The 13936-nt window shown below is 34.8% G+C and overlaps 1 protein-coding gene across 1 annotated transcript in view; it reads right to left on the bottom strand.

Annotated features, from left to right (window-relative positions):
- Positions 1–13648, bottom strand: part of LOC128556343 (arylsulfatase B-like) — a 28011-nt gene extending 14363 nt beyond the window's left edge. Inside the window, exon 1 of the mRNA XM_053541082.1 lies at positions 13449–13648. Within this exon, the coding sequence (XP_053397057.1) occupies positions 13449–13574 (126 nt within the window). The 5' untranslated portion in view covers positions 13575–13648. The remainder of the gene's footprint in view (positions 1–13448) is intronic.
- Positions 13649–13936: the final 288 nt, after the last annotated feature.

Below are 13936 nucleotides of genomic sequence, written 5' to 3'. Positions count from 1 at the left end.
AAATGATAAATGGATTTTCCAAGGAGGGCATTTAATATTGAAAAAAAAATACTTTAAAGCTAAATAAAGCACTTATTGCCACTATTAACAAATATGACAATCATACAGTCCATGAATTAACTGGCACACAGAAAATGTACTTTAAAACAGTCTACAGCATAGAATATCCATAGATATGAATAAAGATCTTCAATCAAAATTTTGCTCAAGTGATAAACAACTAACATTGATGACTTTGTCGGATACTTTCCAAATCTACTAATATTTTGAAGTGTCAGCGACTGTATAACGATGTAAATAATGTATACACACTTTTCTAGGACCTATTCGCATGTAGCGCCACCTATACGCGCACCTGTTTTATCAGGGGAATTAACTGACCGATATCGCCCATTAGGATAAAATTCACAAGATTTATTTAAGAACTTCTTTATGCAATAAAGTATCTGTGATAAAAGTATCCTTTGTTTTAAAGACTGTCCCATCCATTACGTTTACCTCGTTTCTGAGTTATCCGTGTCGGTAAAGTCGTCCTAGAAAGCATTTTTATATACCATACATCAATATATCTAGACCTTTTTAAAAAGTTTTCTCAATGAAGTCAGTCTTCAAAAAAATAATCTTACTTTTTGCTTTTTTCCCCATAGACCGTAATGCTAAATGACGTTACGTCAGCTTTCCAATATGGCAGCGCCCATAGCGCAATAAACTAGGGGTCAACTCCATATTAAGATGCCCGAGTTCATATTTGACAAGACTGTGTTAGTTTGGGAATTTACATTATCATATCGAGTTAATACTTTGGACTTTATGTACAGGCCATCTCAACGTCAAAAATGAAAAAATAAATAAATAAATAAACAGAAAACCCCAAGGAGTAAACGAAAAGAAATCTCCAAAAATGTGTGCATGCGAACGCCTCGTTATTTTGATAACACGTCGGCATTTTCTTTAACTTCAAAAGTTTTCTTCATTTCAGTTGATGTAACCTAAATATTACCCCTCGCCAAATCGGGATTTGAAGTATTTTTAGGGATTCTTGACATCACCCGTTTTAAATAAAAGCGGAAACTTAACTTCGAAGTCCATCTGGATGTTTCCTTTCCAATCAAATTAATCTGAATGGAAAGGAAAATGCATTTATAATTTACTTTTTAACATAAGAATATGACAGTATAAAAACGATTATTACTCGAAATATTAGCCCTGGCTGGACATTTTTCAATACTGAAAAAGGCCCTCGTGACCGTTTACAAGATGCTGATCTACTGGAAATAGAAGTAGTGTTTTCCTAAATAAACTTGTTAATATTTCTGTATTTTAATATACATTTAGGATCTTATAATGAAATATCAGTTTCAGGAAACGTCCTATTGAAATGTCCAGTTTTTAGGTACCTGCCCTAGACGAGTATTCGGACAACATACAAAAAACTGAATTTAAAAACATTTTTTTCATTTCAAATGTAAAGTTACAAATTATGTAGTTCCGCAAATCATCACTGAGCATAAAATGTAGAATGGGCCATAGTCTTTCTTCCGAAGAAATAATTTTCAATAGAGATATTTGTTAATCGTATCCGATTTGATTCGCAATTTGTACATGTATGTCTTTGAAAGCAATGAGTACATGGCGTATTTATCGGTTCTTGCAAGAGTACGAGCTGTACAAGGAGTATATTAAGCATTGTCCAGTTGGCAATTAATCTTTTATCATCGCAGATCAAGCTCCTTTTATAAAAAGTTACCCTGTTATATATTTCAAAATTTGTTGCATTATATTAATGTAGATATATTGGACACAGGTCTGGTCTGATGGACAATAAAAGTTGACAAAATGATAGATCAGTGTTTCTATATATAAATAAATAAATATTCTACGCTCTATGACTGCTTTCTGGACTTGTTACCAGTTATTTATTTCAAATAGAGAGAATGAGTTCGCGGTCAGATTTCGCTTTCAAAGAAATTTGAATCAGCAACCTTCGGATCAAGTCAGTCGGGCTCTTGAAGGGTCATGCCTTCATATAAACAGCAGAATTTAAAAAAAAATGAAATAAAACATATGGATTCTAGTAATTGATAAAATGATATCCAAATATTGTTCAAATGTATATTTCAAAAAGTAAAATGTAAAGCATAGCTATACCACCATACTTTTTATCACATTTTAATAGCGTGACATGTACTGTGAAGTCTTTATTATTCGTGGGGGTTTAGTTTTCCAGGATTTTTTGTAGTAAACTACTAGTTTTTTGGGACTGTATTAAAAATCTTATAAATTAATTGCTAGATTTGTGTCCGATGTATTATTACCCAATGTACTGTGAAGTCTTTATTATTCGTGGGGGTTTAATTTTCCTGGATTTTGTGTAGTAAACTACTAGTTCTTTGGAACTGTATTAAATATTATAAATTAACTGCTAGAATTGTGTCCGATGCATTATTACCCAATTCATTTTACACGTTTCTCGGCAGGAAATAACACATGCACAAGTTAAACAGCTTCTAATGCAGATGCGCGTTCTTTTTGCCAAAAAAAAAACAGTCGGATATTTGTTTCGATTATGAATGCTTAATGTGCAAAAGACAAGGAAGAATATCCAACAGGGAAAGCCATGTTCCAAAAACGCAGCCTCCCCAAAGACACACACGAACAACACTCGCACACCACACACACACACACAAAACAAACACACAAGGACAAAACAAACAAATACAGGAACACAGTGGGACACCGCCTTGGAACGGTCAGTGGCAAAACTACCACTGGGGAGTTTGAACCGGTTTATGGTACACCTAATCTCACTCTTACCAGACTATATCCAAGGTGCTACAGTGTTGACACTTTTTAATTGGCACCAACTTTCTTAGTTTCATTAAGTTTTGCAAATTAGGGGTTGTATAAGATAACGCGGTCGTTAATTGGCACATGATCACTCGCTAATCTCCTGCGGCATATCTTGCAAATTTGGTAACCATGGTAGCGCTGTTTGACACGTGTAGGTTTCACATGTAAGAACGAAGTGATATACTAAATCTAGTTCTGTGGAAATTAAGCAAAGAAAAAGAAAAAATAAAAAATTTGAAATCCACGGATTTACCTCCCCACGAAACAGCCGTATTAGCCAAAACCACGAAATTTCATGCCGACGAATTTAAATGATTTCACAGTATGCGAAAAGATTCATGAATCTTATATCGAAAGATTGTGAATGGTACTGTTTCTCCTGTGCGCCTCGTATATATTTGCAATTGACCATGGCTTTCTTACGTCATTCGTGTTGTACGTTTAGGGGGTTTGCGGGTGTCCGACCACAGCCGATGGTTCAGAATGCCTCATGAGGGCCCCGTGCCAAGTTTGAGGTAACCTCATGGGTTTAATCTCACCAAACTCTTTAACGTGTATTTTATAATATATATCCCTGTATGTATTCATACCGCTGACACGTTATTATATATTGTAATTTAAATTTTTGTGGTATTTGCGTTGTCAATTAATGACGTATTTTTTGTCAATTGCTGACGTATTTTTCCATAGTATGAGCAGTTGTATCGTTTTATAATTGATACACTGGTATAGGATTTGAAGATTTTACCAGGAAAACAATATCCTGGCGCAAAAGCGCTTTCGACCCGAAGGTCTTCTTCAGTTGCTATAAAATCTAAATCCTACGTTAGTAGAATCTTATGGATTTGTATTAATATTTGTATTCATTTTTCATTTAAAATTATTAATCAATATATTACGTGGATTCACGTTAGATTTTATTAAAGCCTGTTATTATGTTAATGCTCTGTCAGGGTAGGTTCCTGAATATCCAGGTGAAACCTGGTGTAAGTGAGCTCCGCTATGTACGAGGTAGGTTCTCGTTATTTTGTATAGCGTGTAAAAATGAAATAGTAATGAAGGCTTTTTTTGCATTGTTAGTAAGATCTAACAAACAATAGATTTACTATCTCCAAGGTATGCTTTAAAGAATAATGTTAGCCAAAATAATTTAGCTAGTACACAGTCTACGTTAAAATATAGAACTGCGAGTATTCCTTGAGACTCTGGCATATTTATCTAACGGTACCCGCATAGATTGATACCTGGGGATGTAACATTTTAGCCAAGGTGAGATATTCCTTTCAAGATCATACGGTACAAATGCAGACTAATTGGTGTTATTAATCAGCACCCTTGTCAAAGAGATTCAAAGGTGGCCGTAATTAATTGATGAATTAATGCTCATTTTCGATTTTTACTACGCATATCGAATATTGTTTTTGTACTTAAATATTTTTCCTTCGCGCTCTAATTCAAATATTTAATATTAAATTTGAATGTAAGAAGAAGCTTTTATCCGTTTTGACTTTGTATTATACTTTAAATAAAGTCTTATTTAACTATTTAAATTCATAATCTTTGACTGTAAGAGGAAGACTTTATCAGTCTAGACATTGTATTATACTTTGAATAAAATCGCATTTTGATAGATTTATTGACATTGTCTATTTTATTCCCTCCATATTCATTTCATAATTATGACAATTGTCATTTATTTAGTTATTAAACAGATTCTATCTTTACGATTTAGTTGTATTGTATTTGGGTTCGTTGCCACAGGAATGAATTTAATACTTTGTTGACTCGTTTTCTTTTTTATTTATAGCAACTTGTGAATATTTATTTACTGATGAAATCAATCAATCAAATAATCAATCAATCAATCAATCAGTCAGCACTTTTATCATTCAGTCACTTCTGCATTGACTTATGCTTATACATGCACTTGATGATTGTTCATTTAATATTACATCATTATTCATTCAATCAATCATTCTATTAGTCAGTCAGTCAAGTTTTTGATCAATCATCATTTATTCATTCAGTTACTGAATCCGTTAGTACCAACAAAAATGCCAATGCTTTGTTTAATCGTTTACTTATTCATATAGTGCCATTTGTTGATTTTCGTTCATTCTTTGAATCAGCGACTCAATCAATCAATCAATCAATCAGTTTATTAGTCTGTCAACTAGTATCGTTCTTCGTTTGAATAGTTTCTATTCATTCCGTTGTGTTCTGTCATTTACAAAATGCTCATTTATTCAATTAATTAGTCGATCATCAGTCAATCGATCTGTTAATCAATCATTTTATCAATCAATTGGCCATCTTTTATTTAGTCATTCCTTTATTTAAGGAGGTATTGCTCTTTTCTCATGTCTGTTATCATTTTCTCGACATTCCACTGTTTATATAAGAGCTACAGAATTAACTGTTCAAAGACGGATTTTGATTTTATGGTATTTTTAAGGCAGTGTGTCGAAGTTTGTTTAGTATGATTAAAAAGGAATAGCATTCTGAGGGTCATCAACCCCTGCGTAACAGGTTAAGGGGTGCCCGCCCTCGGGATAATCTTGGTCCCTGATACAAAATGTTTAGGGGGTTTGCGGGTGTCCGACCACAGCCGATGGTTCAGAATGCCTCATGAGGGCCCCGTGCCATGTTTGAGGTAACCTCATGGGTTTAATCTCACCCAACTCTTTAACGTGTATTTTATAATATATATCCCTGTATGTATGCATACCGCTGACACGTTATTATATATTGTAATTTAAATTTTTGCGGTACTTGCGTTGTCAATTAATGACGTATTTTTTGTCAATTGCTGACGTATTTTTCCATAGTATGAGCAGTTGTATCGTTTTATAATTGATACACTGGTATAGGATTGGAAGATTTTACCAGTAGTAAGCGGTATGCATACATACAGGGATATATATTATAAAATACACGTTAAAGAGTTGGGTGAGATTAAACCCATGAGGTTACCTCAAACTTGGCACGGGGCCCTCATGAGGCATTCTGAACCATCGGCTGTGGTCGGACACCCGCAAACCCCCTAAACAAATACAAGGGTGCTGATTAATAACACCAATTAGTCTGCATTTGTACCGTATGATCTTGAAAGGAATATCTCACCATGGCTAAAATGTTACATCCCTAGGTATCAATTTATGTGGGTACCGTTAGATAAATATGCCAGAGTCTCAAGGAATACTCGCAGTTCTATATTTTAATGTAGACTGTGTACTAGCTAAATTATTTTGGCTAACATTTTCTTTAAAGCATGCCTTGGAGATAGTAAATCTATTGTTTGTTAGATCTTACTAACAATGCAAAAAAGCCTTCATTACTATTTCATTTTTACACGTTATACAAAATAATGAGAACCTACCTCGTACATAGCGGAGCTCACTTACACCAGGTTTCACCTGGATATTCAGGAACCTACCCTGACAGAGCATTAACACAATAACAGGCTTTAATAAGATCTAACGTGAATCCACGTAATATATTGATTAATAATTTTAAATGAAAAATGAATACAAATATTAATACAAATCCATAAGATTCTACTAACGTAGGACTTAGATTTTATAGCAACTGAAGAAGACCTTCGGGTCGAAAGCGCTTTTGCGTCAGGATATTGTTTTCCTGGTAAAATCTTCCAATCCTATACCAGTGTATCAATTATAAAACGATACAACTGCTCATACTATGGAAAAATACGTCAGCAATTGACAAAAAATACGTCATTAATTGACAACGCAAATACCGCAAAAATTTAAATTACAATATATAGTAACGTGTCAGCGGTATGCATACATACAGGGATATATATTATAAAATACACGTTAAAGAGTTGGGTGAGATTAAACCCATGAGGTTACCTCAAACTTGGCACGGGGCCCTCATGAGGCATTCTGAACCATCGGCTGTGGTCGGACACCCGCAAACCCCCTAAACATTGTTTCCGAGAAAATAATTTAAATTTTCTTGCTTTCACAAACAGGGCGCGATAAAAGAAATATTTTTATTGAAAACTGTCTGATGATGTTAAAGGAATTGGATATAGCGGACTGAAAATACTTCAATAAGGATACTAAAAATACAAGTTATCTTTAAACCATGCTTTTGGAAATGATATTTCATTTAACAAATCATCGTTTTATGGGCATGTTCTGATTGGTGCCTAAAATTTCATCCATGTTTGAAATAAAGAGACTAAAATCTAGAAAGTAGATCCCTCTGAAGCACCGAGAACAAGGCAAACAGTGAAAATTTGTTTGTTTACAACTTATTTATCGCGGATTTTATTTGTCGATATAGATAGAGCTACTGGAGACTTGGAATGACTAGAGAGAGACTACATCTTTCATAGGTTAACAGTGAATCAATTACCATTTATTGTTAAATAAGTTGCTCATTGTTCATTCAAAAATGACGAAATTACAGTTCACTCATGCACTCGCATGTAAACAAAATGAGTTTGAGTCACTCCTGATAGAATTCACGTGAAACATTTCCCGTAATACTTCAAATTTAGGAGGCAAACTCCAATAGCGACAAGAAATTACAATGGAAGACTACCGTTTGAAATATAATCCAGAGGTTTAAGAAAAGCGCATGTCCCCCACAACTGCCCCTATGGAAAATGTCTAGTTTCTGTAGATGGTTTAGACGAGTGGATCCAATTAGATAGTCTGGGCGAGTGGAACCAATCAGTAATTCAAGGGCCATAATTCAAAAGTGCCTGGGCGGATTTGGCCAGTTATCAAACTTGGCCGAGGTCTCTTAGTCAAACACATTGTTTTCAAGTTTGGTGAAGATCGGATGAGAAATGTTCGACTTAGAGTGCGGACAAGCTTTGTGACAGACACGACACACACACAGACTGGAGTTAATCGATATGTGGTGGACGGATAGCTCAGTGGTTTGCACACTGGCCTTCCAATCCTGAGGTCGGGGGTTCGATCCCCGGCAGCTACTCGGGAATTTTCAGAAACGCTTTTCAGTGTTTCCCACCCAACTAGAGGTGTACTGGTCAGGAACCCAGGCAATCCTTGCGTGTATCAGTGCTATACACTGGGCACGTTAAAGAACCAGGCTGTCTATTCGCAACGAGCTAGGCTAAGTTAGCCGGACAAGCCTGTATCTGATTTCTGATCTCTCTGTCGTGGGGGCTTTGTCTCACTCTGTCCCTCTGGTCAGATCGCTCTGTGTCTGTACTAGTAGAGGATGAATTATGCGCCCTGTGTGGCTGCATTTGAACTATGTAAAGCGCCTTTGAACGTGAAATTGATCATGAAAAGGGCGCTATATAAATCTGGTATAATAATAATAAAATAATATGTCTCCCACACAACTGTGTGGTGGGAGACATAATTTGCCGTTTATTTTGATATTTGGCAAGACAGAAAAGAAATGGTAAATTTCTTTTGGATGACCTTTTTAATTCATCAAACCATGGTTACTTTGCCGAAAAGAGCCGTAGTTTTGTCATATGACCTCTGGGATGTGACAGATTTTAGTTTTGTTTGTGCACGTTATTCCAAACCGATTGCTCTATTTTATCGTTAGCGTCAACCAATGTGTATGATAGCGATATCGGAACAGAAGCTTCGCTAGAATGTTGTCGTTTACTCTTATGGAATCCCCGAGCTGCGCAAACGCCGAGTTAGATTCGCTCTGGTAAAATCTACGAAAACAGAATTCATTGTTCTAGATCAAGCTACTGTAGGACAATGCAATACTCATTTCATGAACTCCTAACATTAATTAAACGTTTTAGAACGTCATGATGCCATTTTTCTTAATGCACATTAAATTTCTCCTTTCATATACAGATGAGATTCACTGATTGGGGAGCGCAGTTATGTGTTTAAACTTAATGAACAGATTCCATGGTTAGAAGGATAGCGACAGAGAATCTGTTCATTTTACAAAGTGTTTGAACTACATTCAGAAGAACCGGTGTAACAGTAAATATTACCCCTGAAAATTTTCCTTCCTAGGGGAAATTTCCAAGGATATCTCCCCCAGCCAGAAAGTTCCCCCGCTAATTGGTATCTCAGTAACAACATGTGGGAATGAATTGCAGCTCCACACATTGTTTCATTGTGATGATATGGCTGGCACTGCACAGGTTCCATAAATCTGTTTTGTATTTTTACAAAGTCCACTTTTTCGACTAAGTAATTTTTTATTTGGTTTTGAGTGTAGGCTGGTTTCTAAGTATTCATTAATGGGACTTGATTGAAACTTCAAACACGGGTTCACTTTGATGATCTGATATGTAGTACCCAAATTCAATAATAAGTCAATTTACATTTTAAAATTTATTAAATTATGGCTCTTTTTGACTTAGCAAGTTTTGTATGTGGGGATATTTTCAGGGGAGGGGGAGGGGTTTCTTCTGTTACACTGGGTCATAAACAACAAGTGAATGAAGTTTTGCAATAAAAAGTCTCCTCCTGTAGGCAATAACTTTTCTCTACTGCTGTATACTGTAATGATATAATGATCTGATATCTATTAATGATGTATAAACAATATCGTACTATATATCCAATATATTATAGCACAAAGTTTGGATTGAAAGTCGCATACATACAAATCTAGAGCAGTTGATTGCACGTACCATCTATAAATATAAAAAAAGTAATTAAATTTCAATTTTGAAATCATTTTGAAAATCTGGGAAACTATGAGAAAATGTAAGAAAACATCATATTGAAGTATTTCCGAAGAAAATACAATACCATTTTTATCGAGTTCGTATGACACATGAGCATACATACAATGTTTTTGACCCGGCAAGAAATATCAATTTTGACGTTTGACCCACAAGTGTGACCTTGACCTTTAAGAAGGGGCCTGGGTATTGCACATATCACGTCGTCTCATTGTGAGGAACATTTATCTCAAGTACTATCAGATTCCTTTATTTTTTGACAGAGTTACGGACCAAAGAGAAGGAAAAAAACGTGTGACACTGGACCTCTAACTATGACCTTGACATTTAAGCTAAGGATATGGGTTTTGCGCAAGACACCTTGTCTTAATGTAGCAAACATTTTTGCCAAGTAAAACTGAAATCCCTGAATAGACGACAGAGTTATGGACTGGACAAGAAAATAAAACTCTATTGATCTTTGACCTCTAAATGTCACCTTTAGATAGGGGTCTAGGTTTTGCACATGACAAGTTATTCACAAAAGAAAATCCTATTGACCTTTAATCTCCAAGCGCAACTTGAACCCTTGAGCTATGCGTCTTAGTGTAACATATGACACGTTGTCTGATTATGGAGAACATGTATGCCAAGTTATATTGTTATCCTTTGTTGGATGACAGAGCTCTTGACTGGACACGAAACAGACACTGTGCCATGTTAACATTTGACTGCCAAGTATGGCCTAGACCTTTAAGGGGTCTGAAAGTTGTACATGATACATCGTCTTATTATGGAGTGCATTTGTGCCAAATATCATAAAATCCCTTCATGGATTGTTGGGTTACAAACCGGATAGGAAAAAAGCCATGTTAAACTTTGACCTCAAAGTGTGACCTTGACCTTTAAGCATGCGATTGACACGTCGTCTCATCATGGGGAACATTTGTGGCAAGTAAAAGTTAAATGACTTGATGAATGACAAAGTTATGGACGGACATGAAACTGCGGACGGATGGACGGACGGACGGACAGAAGGATGGAAAAGCGCAATCCTATAGTCTCAAAAACCAAAAGGTGACTAATATAGAAATAAGTCAAGATACACGCACGATACAAAATTTGTTTTCAACATATTGCTATACATAATTTGTTTTCTGCTTTTTCGTATTTAGATGCAGACTACAAGCCGTATTCGTCAGAAATTATGTAGGCATACAATCAAATAACATAATTTCAAACGTTGACATCAAGTTTTACACAGAAGTTCTATCGACACGCACCAGTATGTTGTCTTGAAAGTAGACGATAGCAGTCTTGCTTATCTATAGACCAACATGTTATTCATGAATGTGTTCAGCGTATATACCTAAATGGTTTCGACTGAAGCTTACTTCAGTTTCTGTTATTCTGACTTTAGTAAAAGGACACAAGTAAAAGTTATTTAATTCATATGCTCAATAACTTTTCAACCTTTAATACATTTCACTTGAGGGGATGGAAAAATACGTTTCTTGGCCCTTAAGAGATATCGAACAAATATGAGTTAACCTGACAGCATTTGGAATACTTTTATAACTATTAACCCACCAAATTGAATGCTATTAAACATTTTCATTGTACATTGTTTGTGATATTTTAATAACTTCGAAAATGAAAATATGGGACAAAAAGGCTTTGTATTATTTTGAAATTGACATATGAAGTTGAACTAAATATGAAATATTTACGGATGGATATTTTGTTTTCTATATGCTATTTTGTTAATTCTCAAAGCAACGACTTTCAATTCCAAATTTAGTACGGAAGGCTATGGAACATGCTTCATATTAATTACCCAAATAAATAATCAAAATTAAAAAATATGACATGATGGCGACAAACTTTGATGATGGTCCATTGAGACCGATACATTTCGATGATTTTTTTATCTGTTTCATCTAGCATTAAATGATGTTTTATTTGTCATCTTCCCTTATGTAAATGCATTGTATACATGCGTATTCGGCTTTTTAGGTATGTTTTATTCAGATTGTTAAAGGAGCAATTCTGCTTTTTACTGCGCATGACTTTTGTTTCTATAACATGTGTTGTGGATTCATCTTGAAACAGGGATAACTTGTATTTTCACTTTCCTGTATTTTAGTAATATTGTTTGAGAGCAGTTTGATGTTTTATTCGCACCATTATTCTTTTATATTCACCGGTTATGTTTTGCTACTGATGGCTCGAAGCTGTTGTCCAATTGTGTTCTTTTTATTATTTGTTTGCGTTATAGACACCTTGGATTTAACATAGCCTTCGATTTAAGAGTAAAAGAATGTTCTTGACAGAAGCTACATTTACGGCGTATTTATTAATTAATTTTACTTACTCTATTGTTTGAATTTGCAATGAACCTAGTCGCGCTGTCCAATTTTTAAATCCATCAAAGACGAAATTGCACATCAATAAAAAGTATTATTAACAGATAATGTATTAATTATCATATTCGTTCAAATATATAATTCAACTAACAGTCTTGTCTTATCATCTTTAGGACTTACACTTCTCTGACGTGTCCATTCGTCGAAGAAGTTCAACGGAAACAGGTGCTATTTCAAGCCAAATGATATAATGTTAAATATTATGTACCTTTATTACTCGTATATTATGATACTGAATTGTTTACTTGATTTCTGAATTCGTGCACTTACTGAGTAGGTAAAAATCACTTTTAGCGGATCAATCTTATCAAATTGTGTAAGAACCATGACTTTAACGGATCAATTTCTTTGGTTAATCGATATCGTAATCAATCGTCGATGGACGAGAATGGCTTAGGATTGTTTGGCCAGGATAATTTCGATTAAATATTCCAGCTTCGGAACCTATAAATTTAAGAGTAATTTTTATTCAGGTCACCAGCTTTTCTATCCATCAGATAAAAATGGAATATGTTACAAACACTGAACTTCTTATATCCAAAGGCTGTGCACATACAAAATACTGCCGTGATTGTACTTATTTGAAAAGCACGAAAATTCAGCACAATTATGAAACATAATAATATTTAACAATCTATGTATGAGCTATTATTAATTGTTTTTGAACTGGAAGAATAATGAGAACAATAAAAAACAAGGAATCGGTAAAACCGAATGATGCTCCCCGATGCATATCCTTGCCCTAATATGGGGAATAACATATTAAAAAAACTAGGTAGAGTTATAGTTCATTGACACTGCACTTTTCGCCAATAGCCTTGTTCTGCACTTCTCGTCAACTTCTTAGATTGTGAAGTTTCAATCAAATATCTTTATTACTTTTCATGTTATACACCGGACAAGCCTTATTTTGTATAGCAAAGGGAGATAATTAAAAAACTAGGTAAAGTAGAATTATTGTTCTTAAAACTGCACTTTCCGTTAATAGCCTCTATCATTTTGTGAAGTTTCAATGAAATGCTATTAACATTTTTCAATTAATGCTCTGGACAAGTCTTATTTGATAAAAGGAGATAATTCAAAAACTAGGTAAGATAGAGTTATGATTCTTTAACACTGCACTTTGTCTCAATGACCTCTATGATTATGTGAAGTTTCAATCAAGTGCCATTAATACTTTTCAAGTTATACTCCGGACATAAGTTAGGCAAACGGACGGACGGACGGACGAAAGGACGGACAAAGCGGCAACTATATGCAAGCCCTTCGGGGAGTATATTAATAACAACAAATTAAAAGTCAACATTATTACTGCAGGAGAAATATTGCTTTCTTAAAATACCTTTGGATTTCAATAATTTAGCTCTTTGAATATTCTAACAGATATCCTTGCTCAGCATAATTACTTATAAGCTGCATATCATGTCAGAGTTGTTTATAAGATTTCTGGGGGTCACTTATAAAAAACTGGTTCTAGTATTTTAGATCTTGTACGAAAAACTATTGTTTCTTACCTTTTCAAGGCCATGTCCATTTATGATATCTTTTACTTTCGAGCCAAATAAATGTGTTGAGTAAGTACCATTGTATTTCGATATGTTTGCTGGTCGGTCATTTTCCATAAGGTCGAATCCGATCATAAGCTTCTCCTGGTAGTTTCCTGTAACATGTGTGTAGTAGTCGGAATGACCACTAAGAAATCCTAACAAAAGATATCAAAGTTAACTAGCATAACATCATCAAAAAATATTCATTATTAAAGTTGTTTGCAATATGATAAAGTTAAAGCAAGCAATAACAAAACATGATAGGGCGGCACAGTGGTGTAGGATTATAGCGTCTGACACTTAGGCCCTAGGTAACGGGTTCCAGTTCCGCAAAGTTCCTTACTTAGGAACGAGTACAGATAAGATGTTAAGTCATCAGGCACATTTCACATTAATCTTAAGGACTGTCTCTTTTCAAATAATAAAATCTGTAAAAAAGATCTTTTTGGAAACAT

This window comes from Mercenaria mercenaria, chromosome 4, assembly GCF_021730395.1.
Source record: "Mercenaria mercenaria strain notata chromosome 4, MADL_Memer_1, whole genome shotgun sequence".
NCBI lineage: Eukaryota > Metazoa > Mollusca > Bivalvia > Venerida > Veneridae > Mercenaria > Mercenaria mercenaria.
The sequence above is the reverse complement of the archived record's forward strand: the minus strand, read 5'-3'. Positions and strand labels throughout refer to the sequence as shown.